Genomic DNA, 24,568 nt, shown 5'->3' with positions numbered 1-24,568 from the left:
CCTCGTGCTCTATGTCTTCCTTTGAAAGATGAAGAAGCTAATATGCCGAGAGCTGAAATGAGTAGTCCAAGGTCACGTGGTGGTCAAGGCCAAGCAGGGATGAGAACCGTTCCCCTTGTCTTGGGCTTTTCCATCATCCCTTGGTACTTGTCAGTTCTGTAGGAAAAAGATTTGTCTTTTTGCCTCTTTGGAACTCAGTGTCTGGCACATAATGACCACAGCAAAAACATGAAGAATTCATCCATCCAGAGGAGATGATCCTCCTTCCCCAGCAAGAATGTAGGCCAGTGAGCCTCTGCCCTCCAAACTTTCAACTGTCTTTGCAACTGGGGAGTGTGGAAATGAATTGGTTGAGTCAGTCAGATCTATACTGGCAGGGTTTTTTTCCCCAGAGTTCATAAAATAGGAGATCTCAGGACAAAATCTGCTAGGTTGCCTATCATCCTGTATGGAATCTGGATAGTTAAGAATCCCAGCATTTTAGCATTCTTTTTGATTTTGATATAGATGTCTGAATTCTTTCCTCTTTTCTAGCATTGCTGGGCAGATAGACATTTCCCACAAATGAGGCTAAAGCACAGAAATGAGAATAAGGCACGCTCTGAATTCCTGGGCCCAGGTGACAAGGTGTAGTGACAGGTGTGGTGAACATCACTCTCGCTATCTCTCCTTCCTTTTCTGTTTCCTGTCAGCAAAGGGGGCTAAGAATAGTTGCCATGTTCCTAGAGCATCAGCAGGATTTGTGAGCTCGTGTTTGAGAAGCAGAGAGATAGCTCCTTGTCAAAATACCCAGCTGCTGCTGAGACAGGCTTTGTGGGCATTGGGGCGGGGGGGCTGCCGGCCTTCCCCATGCACTGGGTGTCTCTGTGGCAAATGCAGGGGGGCGTGAGTGCAAGACATCAGACGAGGCCCCTAGACACTGAGGCAGTGGGTCTGAAGTGCCAGGACAGGACAGTGCTTTTCTGGAAGGGTTCTGGTGCAGCCCTGTCTACAGCCAGGGAGGGCCCCTGAGTGCATCACCAAGAAGGGACTGTGGCAGTGTGAGAGGTCATACTGGTGAGCTCTAGGATGAGTTCCAGAACCCCAGTCTTGTGAACATCCAGGACCCTCAGCAAAGCCCTACCTAATCTAGGACTGGAGCCAGAATACATATGGGAAATCAAAAGTCAGGCATTCAAAACCAAATGAGCATGACCATTATCCAAGGCAAGCTTTGCTTTAGACTAAGTAAATAGCCCAGAGATAAGAGTCTAGTACCAGCCATAACCCCAGGTCAGGGAGAGGGAGAGACAGAAAAGTAAGATTTAGAATGAGTTTTATAACAAACAGATCAATCTATCACATGGCAGTTTCTGTAGAATGGCCCGCGTTTGCTTAGCCTTCTTTTATAAAGGACTTTTAAGCCACCCTTGGCATTTGTGCCTGGGACGTTATCTTGCTTTGAGGGGCTGTTTGACATGTATTTGCTGAAGTGAATTTATGTGACTTCTGGGTGGGGGCCAGGAGGAGAGAGTGACAGAGGTAGGAATATGGTAAGAAAAGGGGTATCTGGAGGACCCCACAAGACTACCCAGTCTACCTCGCTGTTCCCAGGTGAAAGACCCAGAAGGGAGGGTTGCAGGCCCCCTAGAGGAGCAGTAGGGAGGAGCTTAGGCCCAGACCCCCACCCTAATTTGCATTACCAGAAAGCAAGCCATGGTCAGAGCTTCCCAACTGCCAATGGCCTGTGAGGGGTGTGGCCTCGGCTTCCCAGGAGGGACAGGTGAGAAGTCCTGTCGTCCCCCCCACCCCCGGTGGAGTGTCCTGGGGCAGTGGTGAGGAAGACTCCCACTGGACAGCTTTAACACCAGGAGGCAAAGTCTTCTCCCCACCGGGCCACTGGGCCTCAGAGGCTCTATGTGTTTTATGGCTTAGCCCTGTCTGTATTTGAGGGTTCCCTGGGAGCCTTTCCAGTTCACCCCATTGATAGGAATTCAAGTTCTCAAAACAAATCTGCCGCTGTCTGGCCCTGCTTCAGTGGTCAACGTGGCCTGTCTCCCAGGAGCACCAACAGAGGCTCCATTCCACCGTGCTCTTCCGACCCTGAGGGTTCTTCCTCCCTGGAAGGCCTGTCCCACTGTCCTTACCAGGATAAACTCAGCTCAGAGGTGTGCCCCTCCCAGGGCCCTCCCTGGACCCTCAGGCACTTCTTCCCTGTTCCAAGATGATCCACACCCTCTCACAGCAAATATCTCGACCCCCAAGGGCTACTAAGAAACTAGATGAGTCATTCTAAGGAGAGTGTCCCCGTGGCAGAGTGCTATTGGGAAGGAGTGACAAGTGCGGGGGGGGGGGGGGGTGTAGAAGTGGGGCAGCATGGCCTTGCTGTGTCTGATAGTGACAGTAGCGAGCACACCCTCTGCAAGCCAACGCTTTCTACGTGCCACACATGCCAGAACTGGCACAAGTGTCACAAGGGCCCTTTGAGGCCAGGGCTGTCCCATGCCCCTTCTCCAGCTGACCAAAGGGAGCCTTAGAAAATCTCAGCCTCCTGCCCAGAATGAGAACTCATGAGAGGGGAAACCAGGAGTTGAACTGGAGTGGTTTGGCTCTTGAATCTGGAATCTTCCGACCTCCCTAGTGAATGACTGGGCTGCTCAGATTTGGGGAGGATGGGGAAAAGGTGAAATGGGACAATAAACCCAAGCAGGGGCAGAAAACCCACACAAGAGTGGGGAGAGGAGCTTTAGGTTCCATGTGGTTTTGCTTTGAGAACGTGTTGGATAAGACTTGTCCTCACTTGTGTTACCTTCAGTAAAGTCAGCTAGCCTCCCCGATGATCCTGGGATGAGTGAGTTGGTCCTGGGAGTGGGAATTCTGGAGCATGCTTTGCACTGCATGAGAACAAAGGCTGCTTGTGGCCACAGCAGGCACCAGGGCTGTTGGCTGAGTGAGCTCTTGGAGGGCAGGGGCAGGGTCTTGTCCATCTTTGAACACTCCATACCCCTCAGACAACACGTATCACTATTGTTAAACTGAATAGGAAAAGTGGATATTCATCATCATAATGCCCAATGTTTATTAAGAGTTTGCCACGTGCCAGGTTAAGTAACTTGTCCAAGGTCAAGCAGCTAAATATGCGGAGAGGTTGGGATTCGATCCCTGGCCTGGGGCTCCAGCACTCCTAACCTCTGCACGACACTGCTGCTCGTGGGGCTGCCCAGCCCCAGGAGACCAGGGGAAGGACAGTGGCACTTCACTGGAACCTTTACCCAGGCCAATAGAAGGCGGGTGGCCATAGTTCAGGGGTATATTAGAGAGCCCTTCCCTGGGCCATACGCAGATGTCAGCTGTACAAACTCCCTTCCTGGAGCATCTCACAGAAGCGCCTCGGGTTGATATGTCTTTCCCCCTGCCAGGTTTCATGGGTCCTATGTCAACCTGCACTACGGTTTCCTTCCTGATGCCCTGGTGGACCTCACCGGAGGGGTGGTCACCAGCATCAACCCGAACTCCATTCCTTCTGACCTGGTGATGATGGTGAAGACAGCGGTCAAGACAGGCTCCCTGATGGCCTGTGGCACCCTGGCTGATGTGAGTGAGTGTAGACTCTTCATGCTGGGTCAAGTCTTTCCTCACCCAAGAATATCTAAGCCAAAGGCCCGTTTGGCTAGTAAGGGGCCACAGAGCGCTGGTGCCGTGCCTCATGTCATCCTCACAGCAGCCCTCCTTCTGATATAGGGGTTGCAGAATTCACTTCCAGAATAGGAAATGGGCTCAGAGAGGCTAAGGGAAATGCTCCCCATCTCACAGCCAGTAAGTGGCTGAGCTGGGTTCACATGCCTTTTCCTATCACTGCCGTGTGGCTTGGTGCAGTGGAGTCCAGAGGGACTGGGCAGCCGTTTGAGTCTCACTGGCTCTAAAGGCAACATCCACAGTCAATGTGTCCCATCTTGAGAAGCTTGGATGACTCTCCAAATTATTTTGGAGTCTATTCTGAGATAGCCAGCTCCCTATCCATGAGGATCTTTCTTGTTCTCTGTAAACACGTGGGTTTTGAGTCACACACCGCTAATCTGAAACACCACCTGAAAATTAATATGCATTTTAAACCCCAATTGCTCACAGCATGGGGGGGGGGTGAGCGTTCCCGACTCTTACAGGGTGTCCAGCAGACACTTTTTGTGCCATGGGTCATTGATGACAAGGGGTCAGAAGAGCAAGCAGTCTGGGTCGGCTTCAGGACTCAGTGGGGTTGTGTCAGTAATGGAGTAAGTCTCCTGAGGGATGAAGTGCCCGGGGCCTCAACCACCTGACAGCCTTCCAACTCTGCCCTCTAGAACAGAATTCCAAGAACATATGCCATTCTGGCGTGAGTCAGTGGGACGCCTTGCATGCAGCCACAGCTTAGCTGCTGTGATTGAATTGTGCTTTTCTCTTTCTCTGGAGAACCTGGAAATGTGTAATGCTTGGTCTGCTTTCCTCCTCTGAAGCCGACAGGTGAGGCTAGGAGAATGGAGAACGGCCTGGTGACTCAGCACGCCTACACAGTGACTGGGGCTGAGCGGGTAAGGTGCCCATGGGTTGTCCCCTGGTTTCCTTGCTTCTCTAAACAGAAGTCAGAATCAAATGCCTTCTGCAAACCCAACACAGCCTCATTCCCTCTATTCATCCAGAAATTCTGGTGCCCAGCATCTTTATCCCCCAGGGACCCACCAGAGATCGTGCTATCCTTCAATGGATCCCAGACAAGCTGAGTGTCTAGCCAGACTGTGGGATTGGCCCAAAAAGAAAGAAGAATGAACTACCTCATTGACTGGGGCAAGCCCTGAAAGTTTTTTTGTTTTTTTTAATGATTTTTTTATTTATTCATGAGAGACACACAGAGAGAGGCAGAGACATAGGCAGAGAGAGAAGCAGGCTCCCTGCTGGGAGCCCAATGTGGGACTTGATTCCAGGACCCTGGGATCACGCCCTGAGCCGAAGGCAGATGCTCAACCACTGAGCCACCCATGCATCCCAAGGGCTTTATTTGTTATGTACCAACTAAACCGCTACCACAAAGGCCCTCCAAAATACAGGGGCTCAACTAAGATAAAGTTCATTTCTCTCTCAGGTAAGCAGGTAAATCCAGAGTCGATAGGTGACTCTGCCATCTGCAACATGGGGCTTCTACCTGGGAGCCCAGGGCAGCTGCTTCAAGTCCCTCATCTCTCAGCCAGGGGAAGAAAAGGAAGCCAGGGGACACTTCATACATTCATATAGGAGGCACCCACCAGAAAACACACACACCATTTCCTCTCAGATCTCATTAGTCCAAACTTAATCATGTGCCACACCCAGGCCCAAGGGAGTCTGGGAAGCATCCTGTTTAGCTGGGCCACCATTTGCACAGCTAGACTTTATTCCATGGAAGAAGGGGGGGCAGCTATTGGAGGACGATGGTTCCCCTGGATGCAGCAATGGACTTGGGGTAGACGAAAGTGTGTATGATTACTGTGTGCAGTATCATTTGGTCTGGAAAAGACTACTGAAGTCCAGCCTCCTCTGTTCAGCGAGAAGCAGAGGCCTGAGAGGGGAAGGCCAGGGTTAACACAGCTACTTGGGATGGCTGGGCCGGGACACCATGTCCCCTCAGTCCCCCTCTGTGCTTACCACATAGCTGTGCGGTAACAGTGCTTCCTGGCCTCGTGATGATTTCCCACACACATGCCCCCATCTCTTTACATTTCCTACAACTCCTCAGGTCTAATAATGTCCTCTGGGCCCTGAGACACAGGGTTCCAAGCTCCAGGGCACATTTTCCACAGGTACTTAGGAGCCACAGAAAGCAGAGTGTCGGGTGCTGTTTCCGGCACGCTTTCTCGCGGCTCCTGTCCGGTGACCTCAGGCCCCTTGCCCCACTATTTTGCGTTTGGCAAACTTTCCACAAACTACAGTCAATATCTTCTGCTTCCTGCTCTTCTTCAGGAAGTCTGAACAAAATGCTTCCTCTGCACAGTACCTAGGAGAGTAGGCATCTCAAATGCTCGTGGGATTCATGGAGGAGTGCGCTTGCCTGAGTGACCGAATGCATCCATCTTTGGCCTGTGACGACATGACATCACCGAACCGCTGCCTCCCTCAATGAGTGGATGTGACGAGCTCAACATACATTTCCCAGAAGCCAGGAGGAGGTCACCCTGATTAACCCTGGCCAGGAGAGCTCCTGGTCACAGCAGCCCCAGGCTCTCTTCCCCTGAATTCCCTCAAGCCCATCCCAGAACTCTCAATGGGGGCAGCCAGTACCACCATCACACAGGCCACGTACAGACACTCTGCTTCCCACCACTCCCCGTCCCAGACATGGAAAGTCTAGGCTAAGGATAACAAATAGGTTTTCTTGTGTGCCAACCTCGATCTTTGGCAGTGCTGCTGGGATGACTGTGTTGACAAGACACTGGCACTGCTTCCAGATTTGGGGAAAGAGCTATGATCGATGAATCCTCTCTGGGCTGGGCATAGGATGAAGGAACCATGGTACCTGCGTGGTGTCTCTGCCACTCCTGGAAAAGGCCCTTTATACATCGGGACAGCCTTTGGTTTCGGTCTGCCAAGAGCCATGAAGCCACCTCTCCTGGGACTAATTATTAACAGCCTGCAGGACCAGCATTTAAGAGAATACATTTGAGGAAGTAGCATCCTAGACTAGATAACCTGGATCACCTCTTGCCCTGGGGGCACCTTTCTAGAGAGCTGACCAGGGCCAGGGTGTCCAGTGAGTAGCCAGGAGAGTGAGGCAAGTGGACATTTTCAGAGGTAGTCGGGACCTTGGCCTTGAGCGTGACCCCTGAGCCTCTCTGCCAAGGCCCAGGAACTTGACTTGGCTACAGATTTCTCCTCTAGAAAGAGGAGGTCACGACTGACCACAAGGGCTAAGATTAAACCAGCTCGTACATGCGGTGTGTTTTTTAATCCGCTCATCCTCCTCTGGGTGGGACACAGACAGGAAGATAAATGAAATTGGCATTTTTTATTATACACCTCGCTCAATCGGTGACTCCCCTGGGCAAGGGGGTGAGTGTTTATCTGCATGCCTCATTTAGTCCCTGCTTTTAGCTCCTTCACTCGCTGGCCGTCCCTCCCCCCTGTGCTCATCTGAGCCGCGGCTGTGTTAGGCACGGACGGTGGCTCATTAAGCTTTTGGGGCCACCGGGCAACCATTTCTCACATCCCTGCTCCGTGGGTTCCATCAGGCACTGACGGTTAATAAATATGCTGTATGCTAGACCTGGAGTGCCTGAGGGTGGGGCGGAGAGGGCTGGGGAACCCTGGTCTGTGCCAGGAGCCCCCCCACTCCTATGTAGCATTAAAAGCCAAAACACTAGGGCACCCGGGTGGCTCAGGGATTGAGCATCTGCCTTTGGCTTAGGTGGTGAACCCGGGGTCCTGGGATCGATTCCTGTATTAGGCTCCCCGTGGGGAGCCTGCCTCTCCCTCTGCCTATGTCTCTGCCTCTCTCTGTGTCTCTCATGAATAAATAAATAAAATCTTTTTTAAAAAAGCTAAAGCACCTTCCCCTACGGTGCCAGCCATCTAGAAGTGAATGGAAAAGAACGTTATCCAAGCCAAGTTCTTTGGCTGTTGTCTGACTGCGTTGCTCCTTCACGGTAATGTCCTCCTGGTGATGACAGGGGCCTTGGCCAGGTGCCCCCAAGGGTGGGATTTGAGGTCAAGCTTGTGGCCACACCTGAGAGGGGGCTGGGCCCTGGAGCAGATGCGTCCTTTTTCCACTCCCACCCCCAACTCAAGAGCCTGGGCTTCAGAGACTGGCAGTGACTGGAATGACAATTATTCATCTGTCATTTACTTTGTGGCCTTGGGAAGGTTGCTGAACCTCTCTGGTGTTCAGTTTCCTCCTGTGCAAGACAAAGGTTGTGTAAACATTGGCTGGCAGGGGTGAGGGTGGCGGTTTGAAGGATGGAATGTGCTGGGCTCCGAGCCCCACCTCCACACACCGGGTTCTTTTCCAGATGGTGATACCACACTCAGGGCTTTCTCCACGGCCTCTGGCCTGGAATCATGGAGCAAGCGGGCCCCTTCCCTCACCCCTGCAAGGCCGCAGCCTCCACAGATGGCCTTAGCACACATCAGTGTCGCAGCTACAACTCAACCATGCTTTAATTCCTCTCACCAGGCTGAGGGCTCCTGGATCTGGGAATGTAGGTTCAAAGGGTTGAGTTTGTTTTGCTGTTACTTATCAATGGTCCTGGCTTCCAGCCTCCATGGTCTGAAGGAGCCAGCCTCCGTATCTGGGAACTAGTGATGATGAGGTGCCTGGAGAAGGAAGAAAAGTTCAGGCCATCGAGGTACCTGCTTGCCAGCAGAGGCAGGGTAATGGGGGCCCGGGGCAGCTCCGGGGTGCAGGTGGAGGAGGGCTAACCTGGGCTGTCTGGATGCCCAGGCTGTCCCACTCTTGCTCAGATCAGCGTCCTCCATAACCTTGCTCAAGATCATGCTGTGAAGACCCCAGCACAGCTCCCAGGGAGCTGCGGGCAGGAAAGCAGCTATGTCTGTGGAATAGAGATGCTGGTGGGGAGACAGGGCTTGCAGGAGGCCAGGGACCCGTCAAGATCTCCCCTCTGCAGCCCACAGCAACACTGCGTGCCATTCATCTGCAATTCCTCCTCAGCTCACACGCATGCCAGGAGGTGCTGGACCAGAATGATGAAGCTGTGCCCACCTTTCGAGGTGCTAAGCAGAAAGAGGGGCCGTTTGCTCCTCCCTCTTTCCAACTCCATGCAAGCAGCAGAGAGACATTGATTTTTTTTTTCTTTTTTCTTTTTTTTTTTTTTCTGGCTGCAGCCAAATGAGGTCAGAAGTTAAATTAGTCCTTGGAGGTAAAAAGCAGCTGCATTCATATCCTCTCTTTCTGCTGACTTTTGCTGGAGAGCACTGACAGGTTCTTTTTCTGTTCTTTGCAGATTCAGTACGGGAGGGGCTGGGAAGATCTTATCCGCCTGTGGAACCCTTGGGGCCACACCGAATGGATAGGACGCTGGAGTGATAGGTACGGCTTCTGAAAACCTTTCTCCGGCCTTTGTGAAGGCCTGGTGTGCAGAGAGCGCCACCCACCCATCCCCACTCCCACCCCAGCCCCGGGAGGGCAATCTCCGTCTCACCTGTTATGGATCCCACTGCTGGTCTGTCTAGTTCACACCTATGTGTGGCTGTCGATCCATCTCCCATTCTCATGATGCCATTCACCAGGCATCTATTAGACACCTATTGCATGCTCTCTGCCGTAAGTTTACTGTGTTAGGTGGCACTGTGGGATACGGACAGATGACAAGACCCAATGTCTATCCCCCAGAAGGTTACAGTCTAGCACTGTGAATCCACGTACCCAGAATTAGCTATTTTTTTTTTTTTTAAGAGTTGAGGAAAGAGCAGGACAGGTGCCAAGTTCTACTTGGCAGGGAGAGATGGGGAGGAGGTGCCTCATCCCATAAGGGATCCCATGGGATTCTGATCGTGATGATACCATCAGGAAAAGACTTCATTTTGGGGGGAGTTGGGGAGCTGAGGCAAAGATCTGGCCACCTGGGTTGTCCAACCTCCCTATTGATCTGGACTCTGATGTATAACCGGTGTCTGGACTCACACTTTGCTCAGAGGAGGAGTGAATGGAGCTAGGTGAGTGTCAGACGCCCGTTAGCCGGGTCCCACACAGCTGGCCAGTGGGGATGCAGCTCTGTGGTCAGTGGTTCCCTGGAGCTGGGACAGCATTGCCCAGCTGCCAAAAAGACTGATCCCTAGACCCCACCCTTGCTGACTGAGAATGAGATGGCTGTCCCTAGATGGCCAGCTGGTAACAGGTTACCTGCTCCTCTGGCAGCCAGTAGGGGAGGTGGAGGCAATGGGAAGGAGAGTAAGACTGGAAAGGAAATGCAAAGCATTCAGACAAACAGGTGAACAGCATCCAACAGCAGTGAAAATCAATGCAGCGAGAAGTGAGTCCTGGAAGGCAGATGCAGAGTTGGCCAGTGTCCCTGCCTTACTTCCGGGCTGCTCAGAACCCCGCCTGACGCCACAGGCCAGGCTGCGGCAGGGGTCACTCTGATCCTCTTTGAACCCCAACAGCTGGCGTGTGCCTGCTCGAGTGGACACTCGGCAAACATAAGGTGACTGCCCGTCAGAGTGGGAGGTAGAGAAGGGGAAGCAGGCGGAAGGGAGGGAGCAAGCTGAATGAATTCCTAGAAAGCACCTGGTGGGACCGGCTGCCCCCTGGGGAACAGGACAGCTGAATCCCCTCCACAGAAGGGGAATGAAATTGCACACCAGGAACCACTGGACACTTGTGTTTTTACTCACCGTTCCCCTTTCTCCTTCTGTCTTGCCTCTTCCTTCGTCCCTGGGGTAGCCTTTGCGTCTTCCAATGTAAATCTTAACAACCTCTGGCCTTTGCCAGTTCTCCTCCTCAGTCATTACCCTGAGCTGCCAGTATGGCCCAGGGGGCGATGTGGTGAACAGAATCCCTGACTCGGGGTTGGCTGTTGGGGTTGGAGTGAAGGAAGGGCAAATGTCAATGACACATTTGCCTTGGGTAGGAGAAGAGGGGACAGGTTCAGCTTTGTCTCCTGTGCTATCACCTGACTCCCAAAGGCCACAGGGGGCGCCAGAGATGAGGGAACAGAAGCTTCCCGTGGGCTGGCAGTCAGGGCAAGCTTCACAGGTAGAGTCGGACTTGAGTTCAAGCAGGAAAAAAAAGTACGACTCACCCAGAAAGAGATCACCAGGTAGGCGGGGAGGTGGAGAGCACTGTGCTGAGCCAGGGAACGCGTATAGTGTGTCCAGGGCCAACAGAGGAACCTGGCAGAGAAGTGCTGGGAGCTGGGGCCAGAGCGCCCAATGCCAGCTTGGAAATTTGGGCGTACACCCTACGGGCACGGGATTTATAAGGCCCTTCAACAGGGGGGAGATGTGCAGAGCAGAGAACAGAGAGGTGGACCTAGCAGCACTAAGTCTGAAGGGCCACACACCTGGCTGTGCCTAAGTTCAGCACTTCCCCCTCTACGCCCCCTCCCTCGAAACAGGGCTGCGAGAAAGTGACAGGGCCACATAACCACCACCTCCACGCAGGTGGTCGATTTCCTCCCTACTTCTAAGGAGTGGAGATGGATGGAGAGAGCCGGATGGTCTCCTCTTGGCCGTAATTGAAATTTCAGACGCACACACTTAAAGGCAAACTTGCATGAATCGATAGCATATTGATTTACACCACATTTATTTTCCCTTACACACTGCAGAAAATGTAATTATCACTTAATTATAAAATTGCCATTTTACAATAACACATCTGACTGGCTCAGCCTACAGCCCGAAGCCTGAGTAGTGGTCTCCGCCTTGCTCTCCCAGCACAGAGCTGACCCCGGCCCCCGGATGCAAGCTGCTCCTAGAGGGAGATCCATTCCATGTCTGTGTCTCTGGGGCCTGATGCTTATGAGAGCATGTCTCTACTGTGAGGCGTGGGCTGCAGATGGGACAGCTGCTCCTCCTCCACCATGGACCCTAGGTCTAGCTTCTGGAATATATTATCCCAGTGAACTCAACAACTGTATTAAAGAAGCAGAAGATAACTATTGCATGCCCTGTGCCAAGGCACTGCGTGACCCCCTGTGATGATGTCGTGGTGGGAGAGGCTCGCTGAACTCGTGGAACTCAGTGTCTGGTGAAGTAAACAAGCACTGGAAACACGGGGTGTTAGGTGTTGAGACCAGGAATGCTACAGGGTGCCATGTGGGTTCTGAGGAGGGTACTGACTACGGGGGTGGAGTGCAGGCACCACTAGTGGAGATGGAGTTGGGACGGGGAGGATGGGGAGAACAATAGGCTTTGGGGAGGAAAGATGAGTGATGTCCTTGGAGTATAGGACTTGAAAGGAGGAAGAATATTCCAGGCAGAGGGGACCCTCATGGTCCAGGGTAGGGATGGGACAGGTATGTCCAAGGGGACAAAGACTTTCATGTTCGGAGTGTTGAATTCAACACTGTGGGGTGTGTGGGGGAAGCAGGTCGCTGCTTAGGTAGAGCTGGAGAGGTGTAGGCAGAGGCCAGGGTTCTGTTTCAGGAGCTGGAACTTCTTCCTGCGAGGTAAAGGGAATCTCTGATGTGCTTTAAGCCGCAAAATGTCAGAATCTGATTTCTGTTATAGAAAGATCGTTTTGATGGCAGCGTGGAGAGTGGATAGGAAGTGGGCAGGACTGCATTTTGGGACACCAGTGGGAAGTCCAAGAAGGGGATGAGGGTCCATGAACTAGAAGAGCAGCAGGAGAGGTGGAAGTAAGCAGATGGCTTTGAGAGGGGTTTCAGGGGTGGAATCATAAGTCATCACTATTTGGCAGCTGCTTGGATATGGGGGGGTGTAAGGGAGTGGCCCCTCACTTTCCCACTCGGGCACTGGGAGAAGGCAGGGGAGCAGGGTGGGAGAGGTTGGTTTCCAGGTCCCTACGGGCTCCAGTAGAGACGCGGCATGGCCCGTGGCATGTATCCCTCTAATGCTCAGGAACGAGGATCTGGCTGGAGACTATTTGGCAGCCACCAGCGTGCAGAGAATGACAGAGTTCTATCATTAGGCAGAATGACAGCCTCCGTGTGCACCCCCAGAACTAATGGAGGACAGGGCTCCTCTGGGGCACATTTGCTGAGATGCGGTGCTTGGTGAGATCTCACATTGTGGTCTATCTCCCCATGCTTAGGTCTCCGGAATGGCAGAAGATCCGCAGCCAACATAAAAGACTGCTATACAAGGATAAGGAGGATGGCGAGTTTTGGTATTTTTTCTTTTAAAATTACATTTTAAAGCTTTCCTTATTACCCACACCCTCAATCCCTACCCCTTTCCCTAAACTTTTATGAGATCAGAGATTAGCTTTGCAGAGACCTATGTAGAAGGAGACTATTTTTTTCCACCAAGACACAGCAGCTCTAGATGGAAAATTATTTGTGTGCTTTCTCTTTGTGTCAAAGATACTTCAGTTCTGAAATATTGGAACTTCCAGGAAGTGTTAATGGTAAAAGGGAATATTGGCCCCAAAGCTTTGAAATCAACAGTTTCCCAGAAACCAGGACCTCATTATCACGCCTGGATCTCTCATGCCATCTTGTTAGGACCCACAGCGTCCCCCTGGAGCTAGCTCCACAGTCTTCCAAAGGAGCAGTTCGTTATTAACATCTCAGCCCCGACTCTAGAGGTCTGGGTAGGACATCAGTGTCCTTGCCTGGCAGCTATGTTGGACTAAATGTTTTAAAAACGCATTTTTGGCCATGTGCTCACATCCTAAAGGGTAATATGGACATTTTTTTGAGAGGCAGTATGGTTTACTTAGTAATGTATTTAAATGAATTTAGCATGTATGAAAAGGAGCTGGGTCTCAGGAATTAGGAAGCAGAGTGACAAGTGTAAATTAGAAAGGAAAAATATTTCCGATAGCGCTGCTTTAATCACAGTACAAGGTGGGATTTTAGACGTTGCAACCATTTTACTCTGATAAGGAGTGCAACAACGAATTTGGCAAAGGGTTCGAAGGAATGGCAGTTTTCCTAGCAGCATGTAGGACCCAGAGCAGAGAGAGACGACAGCCAGCCTTCGTGGCCGTGAGAGGGACATGCAGAACCCAGAATTTAATTCTGTTCTGTCCTCCCGACCCCTGAAGAGAGAAGTGTGCTTGACAGTAAATGAGCCAGGATGAGGCTCTGGTCTTTGGGTAGGACAGTGGCAAGTCCCTGGGTACTGGAACTGACAAACAAAGGTACCGTGGAGTGATGGGAACCCCCACCCTAGGGACGAAACCAGTAAAATGGTGTGTATCTGTTTATAACAGGATGTCATGTCAAGATTTCCAAGACAACTTCTTCTGCCTGTATATATGTAACCAATGTCCGATCAGCCTAAACCACAGAAACATGCCTCATGAAAGATGGTCCCAAATGATGTTTAAGAACCGTGCAACTCCAGGAAACACCGCAGGTAGTTATGACGCTGGTACTTCTTCTGCCAGATGGAAGCTGCCAGCCCTAGCCCTGTCTTGACTCCAAGTCTCAGTGACTTTGGGTTCTAGACCATCAGCCTGAACTTGAAAGGAGAGGAATCTGTCAGTCTAAAGGGACAGATGTTCTTCTCCAAGGGAAACAGCTGCCGGCACACTGCGTAGGAGAATCTCAAGTGTGCCTCCCCTGCCCTGTCATGCTCTCCTACTGTCCTACCAATCTCCACCCGCCTCCCAGGAGGAAGAAAGGCTCACTATTCTTCAGTAGTTACCCAGGATGGTGGAGAGCTATGGAAAGAATAGTGGACAAAAGTCAGGGTTTGGGTTAAACCACCACTTTGCCCCCTAAAGCACCATCCAAACATAAGAGAGAATATACCTACCCCATGCTGGTTGGTGTATCTCGCAGCAGCATATTGAGATCCCAGAGGTGGGCACCTCAGGACCTGTCTTTGGGCTTCCCTGAGCTGAATTTTGTTGAGTGTGATCTTGGGAGGGTCACATATTCTCATTGAACCTCCTGCTCCCCATTTGCGACACAGATGAGTAAAATAGCTCCCCATGAACATGAACTTGAGTACGCTTACACATCCTCTAGAGAAGCTATGCAAACAAGTTTGTGTGTGTGTGTGAGTGTGTGTGTGAGTGTGTGTGGTATGTTCACACCTAGACATGTGCATTCCCTCTCCTTGGTACCCGCTTGTTGAGAATAGTACCCCTCTTTTCAAACCTCCAGGATCTTCACTCTGCTGGTCAGAAAACCTAGGCAGCAGGAGGCCATGGGTAGAATCTAAGGAACTGCCAAGTCATACTTGGGCAGTAAATTTATTGATTCACCTTCCAGAACCTCATCTGTTTGTGGGGTCAAAGTCATATTCCCTGGATACAGTGCATATCAATGAATGAAGCAAAATGATACACTGGGGCTATTTTTAGCAATTCCTAACAAGGGAAAGAGGGAAGGGAGCTAGGGAGCAAGTACTTGCTGGCCCTGCTAGGTACACCTGAATGCATCATCTTGTTCAACCCTCACAAGGAGGAGCCTCTGTATCTCCCCACCCCCCTCTCAGAGCCTCCCAACCTGTGACCTGAACCTGTTGATGTGTCTTGACTCCTCTCCATCTTGACTTCTCTTCATCCTTCCATGTATTTGCATCTACCTTACTTAATCCCTTACTTCTGTCTTGCTCTGGCTCTGCTGAGCACACCTGGAGGGTAGAGTACTGTGGATTGCCATCCCTCTGCCTATTTTCCCTGTCTCCATTGGTGCTTGGGGATTGACACCATTTCAAGGCTCTGATGGTTATCACCAATGCACAAGCTCATACATACAGGATTCTGACATTCCACTTATTATGATAAAAATAACCTTCAACTTTATAGTTAAGGAAACATTTTCACCAAGTGGGGAATACACTTCCCCTCATTGTTTTTAGAAGGAAGAGACAGAGGCTCACAAAATGAGGAAGCTCATGCCACATCTTGTAACTGTAGGGACTGGGACATGGGCCTTAGGTCTCCAAATCCAGAGTTTCCAACACAATCCACCAGAACTTTCTGAACCAGCATGGCCTGATCTAGGAGTTGTAGAAGCCATGCTGATCTCCAGTGACAGCTCTTTCTCATGCAGAAGGACCTCTGAGAGACATGCAGTACATCTTCTCTGTGCCAGAGAGCATGGAACACGACAATGTCATCACGTCCTTCAATGTCATGCCACAAAACTTAAAGGCAAAAGGTGAATTTCCACTGACCTTCGAGGTATTCAAGGTAAGGCAGCCCAATTGAGGGCTTATCCCTTTCAGACATTTGTGTATTCCTCGGGCAGAGAGAGCAGCTGAGGTCAGCTGGGAGATTTCACTGAACTATCTCAGAGATCAAACCCAAAGGGCTCTAGAGTTCACCTGGTTCAGCTCTAAATTTGCAGGAGAACCTGAGCCTGAGAGGAGATTAGGCTTGACCAGGCTTACAGAGGAACATACCTCCTTCCTGGTGTGCTGCAGGCTCAAACGCGTGTTATTCAAAAAATAGTCTGGTCCAAGACCAGCTGTTGTAACAATGCAGATTCCTGGGACTGTCCCAAACCTTCTGAATCTGAACTTCCAATGACAGAGTCTGAAAATCCGTATTGTAACAAGCTCCCTGGGTACTGCTTATGTGTAAGAACGTTTGAGAATCATTGGTTAAACATTGGCAGGAGCTTAAGGAGAAGACTGATCCTGGCTATAAAACCAGGCGGTATGTTTTTCTCTTGTATTTAGACCAAAATCCAGTCAGAGCCTGGTGGTTGGCTTACAAGCATCTGCTTGGCCACTTATCCAAGACGAGGTGTTCCTCTCCACCTGGCCTTCCCTCTTCCCATGGCACTCCCAAGCAGCTTTGCAGCTCCTGAGGGCCATCCTTCCACCCACAAGCCTGTACACACCCCACTGTGAGGAGGTAATCGGGAAATATGTATTTTTAAGTAATACTTAAAAGTATTACAAAAGAAAATCTGATACTTCTGCTTCCACCTCCTTTACCATAATTTAATGCATCCCAGAGATCAAGTGAATGGTTCTTAAATCATAGACACCATGCCCTCTCTGCATGGACTTGGATAACTGAGATCCCACAACCATCCAATGCTGGGATTCTCTGTCCCTATGGTGGAGTTGAAGGAACAGAGGCTCAGCAAGGTAAACTGATAAGGTCAGAATTCATGGCAGAGCTGGGGATTGGGCATCAGATGTTCCCCAAGTCTTCAGCCAAACATAACCATCACCTCTGTGGCTGGAGCTCTGATTATAGCATCTCTAGGAACAAGCTTCATTCCTGTTCACTAAGCCTAAGGCAACAGTCAGAACCACAACTCATCTGTGACCGGCAGGGCTCCTGGGTACTCTGCTCATGCTGGTGCAGTCCTGTGTCCTGGCTGTAGTTCACTCTAATGAGAAGGCTTCCCCATGATACCGTCCTTCAGAGTTCAAAGCGTGTTCACATTCATTGCCTCAAAAACCATTTTTATAGATGTGGAAGCCAAAGCCGAGAGCAAAGGTGCCCCCCGCCCGCCGCCCAAGGTACAGCTAGGAGGGAATGGGAAAGAGCTTGATACCAGAGCTCCTGGTCCCAGGTCTGGGTCTCTCAGGGTTGCTGAGGCACTTCCTTTTCTCATGATGCTCATAGCTTGAAGGAAAACAATGATTCTGGCTCTAGAAGAAGGAGAGCCCTTTGAGTTCTGTTCTGAGTACATTTCTACTTCCCGGTTGCATGAAATCAATGGAAAAGAAATGGTTGGAGTTTGCTATGGTACTTCTGAGGTGCCTGAAACCATCAAAGGACATCTAAAGATGCAGCAGCAGACAGTTGTCATTTTCCTCACCACCAGGCACCTGATCTCTCTTCCACTTGGTGGAAGGCAGGGTCTAGTTTCTCAGCACAGCAACCAAAGAGACCAAGTATTTCCTCCCCAGCCCCTGGATGCAAAGGGGTAGATGTGTGAGCCAGGCTTAACCAATTAGATGCTCCTCTCATGCCTACCTCCCCTGCCCCCATACTCTAGGTCACTCTGGGTTTGAACTCTTGAGAAAGTCACTAAAAGAAGGAGGACCAGACAAGGAATTATTCACAGCAAAACTTGGGGCCTGGCAGCAGCAGTGCAGGCAGATCCTGGGCTGCCATCCAGCTGTGTAGCTGTCCCCACTGCTTCCCACCCACTTTCCCAGCTGCATTCTCTAGAATTCTCATAAATGGCTTTTTGCTCATCCCACCCTGGTTGGTTTCCCTTGCTTCTGGCCAAGAATCTCTGGTGATTCAGGTGCCTTCCAAGAGGACTCTCATCCTCAGAGTCTCCTAACTCACCTCCAAGAACAAAGGAAAAGGGCTGGGGAGGAATTGAGGCATCTGGCCTACCCAGCCAGGATTGACTAGTTCTCTTATCAGGAAAGAGTAGCAGGAGAGGGCAGCCCTGCTATTCTCTCCTAATGAGGACTACTGACCTCTCCTGATGAGAAACAGAAGCCCAGAGAGGGAAAGAGGGCTGCCTCTGCACAACTGGGGATGCCGTTCACATTGCCATCTATGAGTCTGGTGCCCCAGAGCTGGGCATCACAATAGCCTTGTGTTAACCAATTTGCCCAAAATCATTAGAGTTCAGGAGCCCTGGCAAGATTGTAATCCTGTTTTTAAACGCTGCTGAGCCCACTTGTCTACTTTTCAGCCAGAGATGTATTTCTCAACTGTATACTTTGCTAAAAATGCAGTGAGACCAGAGGTCTCCTCAGGCTTCCTGGAGGTCCCAGTGGATCTTTCAGGATCCTGATTAAGTTAAACACCAAAGAACTGTCCAGACTTTGGCAACTCAAGAGACATTTGGGTTCCTTTCCCAGTTTAGCTGAGAAATATGCTATGTGCATGCCAGCAACAAGACTCTTAGAAGTCTACAGGGCTGTGATGCTGTTTGTGGGTACATTCTGCCTGCATGACTGCTACATATGGTGCTATGGCCCCGGTGTGGTCCTGTGACTCCCAACTCCTATGGGAGCACTGCTTTGCCTTACATCACAATAAACATGGGTGAAAGGCAGGGTAAAAGACAGGACAGAGAAAAAAGACAAGGGTGGATAAGCCATTTCATCTTTACTCCAAGGCTTCCCTCCTGAGGCTAGGACTTCCCACCTCCCTTCCAGCTCACTCTTTGTTCCCAGAAAAGGATGCCTGGGCAAATCAACTGGTCTGTATGCATGGTTGCAGGGGGCCAGGATGATAGGATAAGCAGGAGAAAAGAACTGAAACCCACCAACAGTGGAAGACAGGGTTGGGTGGTGGGTCTTCATCACCAAGGAAGCAAAGCAGCTTGCTTTATTCCTCCTCTGCTCCTTAGACTGCTGGGATTGTTTCCACACCCATAAAACAGGGTCCCAGGGTCTGCTTTCAGGGTTACAGGGAAGCACCTTGCAGACAGCAGAGTGGCTTAAAAATGGGGCTGCATCCTCAGTGCTTCTTTCTGCCACATGGAAAGACTAAAGATAGTATTTTCCCATTCAGACGCACACATACATTCCCTATAAACCCAGGGATTCCTCCCATATTTCACAGTGGCGTGATGGAATAAAAAAGTTTCCTCACATTGGAGCTCCTGATGCTGGGAAGCTGACATTTGGTCTAGGTTCTATCTTACCTCTGGCTCTATTGACATCTTGCTCTTCCTTGATTTTATCTTCATTGCTATGAAGAATAACCACACCTGGCTGAGCTGACAAAGGGAGAGTCTCCTCCCGAGTCCTTCCGTCTTGAACTCCCTACAACTTACAACAGGTTAGGTTTTCTTTTCACATCTCTGCAGAGAGAATGAGGGATGGTCCCATCCTCTGGGGTGTGCAGAGAACAGGCTGACCACAGGAAGAAGGACCACAGGGCCCTGAGCGGGCTGTTGGCATCTGCTTGCCTGTGTGTTTTGGTTTAGATTCCTGAACCTGCCTTTCTTTTTTCTTCCCCACAGGTCGACCCTCAGGTATGGCCCACTGCCTTCTCATGCCTTTGTTGCTGTGCATTGGTAAACTGTTACACCTCTTTCAACACCCGCAACTTTGGCATGTCTCTTACCATTCCGTGGCTGCAAATTTAGTCTTGCTCTGTCCGGTACCAGGTACAAACTTAGAATGTCCAAGCAGATCAACAGCACAGGACATATTTTTGTTATCCTGGTCTAAAGATTGAAGACCCTGAGCTTTTCTTTGGTTTGACATCTAAGAGGGGCTGCAACCATGAAACCATCCTCAGGAATTTGACCTTCAATAGATAAGATTAATTATAGCCGGTTCTTTCCTATTTAAGATAACAAGCAGAGCTAATGGCATCTTAGGGGGACTTTAGCCTCATATTCTTTGTCAGCCTCCAAATCCACCACAAACAGGGGGCACGCTCTACAAATGCACCTGCAGAGCATATCTAGCTCCTCAAACCAAATTGCCACCTCTCCCGAGTAGCTATTCTGGCTTGGCATTGGTACAGGGTGATTTAAGAGTAAGGATGGAAAAGGTCAGATGGAGTTACAGGCACTCAGACCCCTTAAGTGGATGTGGGCTCTGCTGGGCTGTGGCTGCCAGTGGAGGTGCGAGTGCCTGAGAACCAAGGATGGCAGGGAGGGAGCAGGATGTAGCCACACCAAAATGTAGCACCTGTAGCATTTTTCTGGGTCCTGGGCAGCTCCTCCAGGACTTCCAGAGTTGCCCCAATAGGTAGACAGAGGCCAGGATAGGGGGTCTCTAAGCAGGATATACTCAGAAGCCCAGACAGAAAGCAGATGACAACGAACAACAGTGGCCCAGCCACAGAGTTGGGTTTAGGATCTGATCTTTTTTTCTGGCACCCTGGTCATGGGAGTAGAACTTCTGGAAGGGTTTTGAGGGAGATTCAAGTGCAAGGAAAAAAATCAGTGTTCTAATTCCCAGAGCTGGAGAAAGGAGTAAGGACTTGACCCTGGAAAGGGCACAAACCCCACCCTGAGAACCACAGGGTCAGGTCTGTGTGCAACTAGACTCCTATTAATTTGATGCTGGGTCTCTGTGCTAGACCAAGAGCCTCCATCATGCCACATACACTCCTGGCTGCCACTAAGCAAGTCTGCTCTAAAGGATAGTGAGTCTGGACAAGGCTTCAAGAGGCCAATGGAGAGAGGAGAGCAGGGAAGCAGGGAAATTCTGGATTGCAGGAGGCACACACACTTCTGTACATAACGCCTCCCTGTGTGCACATGCATGTGCTTACACACATACGTACCCAGAGCCACAGGACAGTGCTGACTTTCTGGAGAATTGTTCTCTTCATAGATTTTGCCAGAAGGGCTTACACAAGCCAGCTGGGCCCACTGTTAGCATCAGTAAAATCATTTTGGAGGCTCTTTCCAGCCCTTGCTGCCTACCTGGGATGGTGACCTATCTCCCATCTCATCTTGTAGCCCAGCCCAGTTTCTGCTCTCTGAAAAGAAACTCTCTCTTTCTCCCTGTTTTCCCCCAAGGCAGAGCTCACAAATAATCATTTCACAAAGCAAAACCATTCTAAATGGAATCCCCATGCTTGACTGTATTGGAAAAAATTATTTAGTAAGGGGTTTTTATTATGTAATATGTATGTGACATCTGGTAATGGGAACTACATTATATTTATTGTTTTATCTCTAAGAAAGTATTGAAATAAAAGGAAAATGATCGGAGCCTATTATTCTCCAATGAGAAGGAATTCCAGGGCTCTACTGGGATGATGAGATGGAGAGAATGGGGTCCATCCAACTCTGCTGTGCTATAGAGTCCAAAGAGTGCTATAAAAGGTTCAGAAGAGAAGGAGCTTCAGGAGTTCCAAAAGTAATTCAGAGTTGGAACAATTTCCTCGTTTCCATGGAAGTCTTTATATAAGCAGAGAGATAAACCCCCAAGACCCAGGATACTGTGGGATTTAATGAGATAAAACCATGTGCCATATTTTTTCGCATTCATTGTGGTGTCAGCATCTATATTAAATAACATTCTGAACTCTGTGGCATTTTGAAAATCCAGGTAAGCACTTATCTCTCTTTCTAGGGTCAGTAAGGTTGTTTTGGTGAATGGAGAAGGGTCTGGAAGGGGGGTGGGTCTCTCTAGGGGGGCTTGGCCCATGCATGTAAGGGGCTTTCTGACCATCCTCATGTTTCTTTCAGTTCCAGCCCTTCTGGAAGAGGTTGCCATCCACCTTCTTTTCTCAGTTCAGAAATGCTATCGAGGGCGTAGTTTTTAAAACCAAGCGCAACCTCACAAAGTACTTCAGTCTGAACCCTGGGACCTACGTGGTGGTCATCTCTGCATACAGAGAAGAAGTTGAGTTTTTGCTCCGAATCTTACTGAAAATGCCAGATGGTGACAGGTACAGAAACCCTGAGCTTCTAAATGTTTTATTCCACTTGATTTTATAAAGACACATCATGTCACCTTATACAGCAGGTACTGTGTCAGTAGAGGACATGGCATGGGCCTCGCTTGCAAGAAGCTCAACACGAAGGGTGATGAGAGAGTCTGAACCAATAAGGAAACCATGAACAGGTTGGGGGCACTGCTGGGTGCAAGTGCAGAGTCACATGGGAGGATGGAGGAAAGGGACCCAACTCTGGCAAGACGGACTTAGGAAGGCATCTTGGAGACAATTGTCTGGAAACAATTTGAACTAGTCCTTGATGGAAAACATAGTCTAATGTGTAAAGGAAAATGTTAGTGCAGGTAGAAGAAAGAAAGCATGGACAGAAGCAGGGAAGTAGGTGAGCACAGGGCCTGTTGAGGTATAAGCAATGTCATATGCACAGGAAGGTGGTACATGGCCTGTGTGGCAGTTGTCTGGAATGTGACCAGGATGGAAGTATGGTCAGTACATCAGGGAGACAATGAAATATGGGTCTGAAAGACAAAGTCCAGTTGTGGAGAGTCTTCAGTGCTAAGTCAGTGGTCAAGACTGGAATCACCAAGCACACATCCTGTTGGGGACCTTCTCCCCTATTGTCCCTAAAGCTATCATCGTGGCCATCGTTACAGTTGAGCATGGGTGATGCCTCAGTCCAGCATGTCACATAGTCACTGTACCACCAGAACTGGAACATAAGACAAAACTTATCTGCCATCTTGGCAATGGGGGTCGCTGTACCTATGTGTGTGGTTGTGAAAGGAACCATTTGCTATTTAGCTTGATGATGTCTAGTCAAAAGCCTGGACATGTGGTTATGATGCTTACCTGTCTGCCGACTCTCATGGCCGCCCACTTCACATCGTGCTGTGCTGAGGGCCCTTAACTCAGATCCTTAGTGTAAATGTCTAATGCCACCTAGAGTGTCCTCCATATGCCAGCTTCCTTTAAATACCCATTCATCAATAAATAAATAAATAAATAAATAAATAAATAAATAAATAAATACCCATTCATCCATGTCACACTGTTTCCCTGGTTTTCTAGGAATCTGGACAGCAATCTCAATCTTACACCACTGAAGGTAGGTATCTGAAGGTTTGGTTGGCGAGCTTCATTGGCCGCATCCTATCCCCAAGAATTTCTATCTCCTTCTTACCTCAGCACGGAACAATGAAAACAGAGACACCATAATGGCCTGATGATGGCTCAAAGGGTCAGGGCAGAGGGCAAAAGACCAAGCCTGAGCCCATCACCTTCCTTCCACAGGCTTTCGTGTTCCCATTCCCCTACAAGTTTTATCCGATTGCTGGATGAAGCTTCTGTCTCAGATCCGGGTGTGGGGAGCAGTTCTTGTGCCTTCACTGTACCAGATAGCCTCTTTCCCCAGAAATTTGATATTAACTATTTTCCTTTTGATCCAGGCAAGTCTTCCAGAAAGTGACTCTCAAGAAAGCATCTTCCACAAATATTCTCAACAGGTACAGTATTTACTTAGCACTTAGGGACCAGTGACAGAGGGACTGGAGGCAAGGAAACCTCTCCCAGACCCTTATCAGGGTACAGAGAGGAAAGTGACTTGGTGGGTCATTTTATCAGACTCTCACCTTGGATGTCTCCAGAAATGATCTGGCTACCAAACCCTGGAGAGCAGTAGCACCCTAGCTGGGTGACATCTGGGATGGAGTGTAGAGCTTGGTAAGGGTGGGGCTGATTATAGGGGGGTGGTGGTATTTTAAATCTTTAAACAAGTAATTAGCAATACCCCCGAAAGCTTTCCTTCTGCTCTGCAACCTCCCTTGGCATCATTCCTCCCGGGAGCTAGCCAGCTTCAGAAAGCACCAATGGTGTTTTTCCTGCCAAGCCACCTATGTGCACAGAGGATTTTCTTAATGGTTTAATAAACCGTTATAAAGAACTCCTTGACTTGCCAAGATAAAAACAGCTGCCAAGGGCTTTGCACAATGGGCCTTTTTCCATTGATAGTCACGTTGGTTTGGGAAATGCAAAGTGATAGATAGATATGACCATGTGTACTATGCTGGTCTTGGGCCAGGCAAAGGCCAAGGACAGGAAGGATGCCAGGCATTCAGAGGGCTAATGGGGGTAACTAGGAGGCAGTTTAAAGGGAAATTATTCAGGCAGCCTTGGCCCAGAGGGAAAAGCAAGGAAAAATGAAGAATGTGCCTGTCGTGAAGGGAATGTGTTTCAAGGAGCTGCTCAATATGGAATCAATAGTGGCCCAGGATTCAGGTCCATACATGGGCTGATTCAGAAGGCACTTCACTTGATGCAAGACAAGGTCTGTCCAGATGATTATCCCCAGCCTGTGAGCTCCCAAAGGCTCCCAAATGCGTCCCAAGGACGCATTCCTTGTCCCCAATATCTATCACTGTCCTTGGCACAGAGAAGGTGCTCAGTCAATCTGCATTGAATTAAGACAGATTAGCTTCTCCAGAGCAGATGTCCAAACTAAGTTTACTGCCCTGAAGCAATCAGCAGGACCTAATTAGGATACCTGAGACCAGGCTTCCTTCAGGGGCAGATGGCAAAATCCTCGACATGGTTCATGCACCTGCACATCTGAAATAAAAAATATAATTTGTCATTTGACAAATGGTACAGATTTCCTCTAATCAGGGTTTTTTCCAAACAACCACC

The 24,568-nt window shown here is 49.8% G+C and overlaps 1 protein-coding gene across 1 annotated transcript in view; it reads left to right on the top strand.

Annotated features, from left to right (window-relative positions):
• The window catches only part of CAPN13 (calpain 13), a 78,425-nt gene that overhangs the window by 35,202 nt on the left and 18,655 nt on the right, over window positions 1-24,568 (top strand). Inside the window, exons 7-16 of the mRNA XM_035700510.2 lie at window positions 3,399-3,573; window positions 4,473-4,547; window positions 8,943-9,028; window positions 12,716-12,790; window positions 13,841-13,986; window positions 15,636-15,775; window positions 19,485-19,496; window positions 21,678-21,880; window positions 22,955-22,991; window positions 23,332-23,388. Of these exons, the coding sequence (XP_035556403.2) occupies window positions 3,399-3,573; window positions 4,473-4,547; window positions 8,943-9,028; window positions 12,716-12,790; window positions 13,841-13,986; window positions 15,636-15,775; window positions 19,485-19,496; window positions 21,678-21,880; window positions 22,955-22,991; window positions 23,332-23,388 (1,006 nt within the window). The remainder of the gene's footprint in view (window positions 1-3,398; window positions 3,574-4,472; window positions 4,548-8,942; window positions 9,029-12,715; window positions 12,791-13,840; window positions 13,987-15,635; window positions 15,776-19,484; window positions 19,497-21,677; window positions 21,881-22,954; window positions 22,992-23,331; window positions 23,389-24,568) is intronic.

Source organism: Canis lupus, chromosome 17 (genome assembly GCF_003254725.2).
Source record: "Canis lupus dingo isolate Sandy chromosome 17, ASM325472v2, whole genome shotgun sequence".
In the NCBI taxonomy this organism is placed as follows: domain Eukaryota; kingdom Metazoa; phylum Chordata; class Mammalia; order Carnivora; family Canidae; genus Canis; species Canis lupus.
Note: the sequence above shows the minus strand (reverse complement) of the source record. Positions and strands in the feature narration are given on the sequence as shown.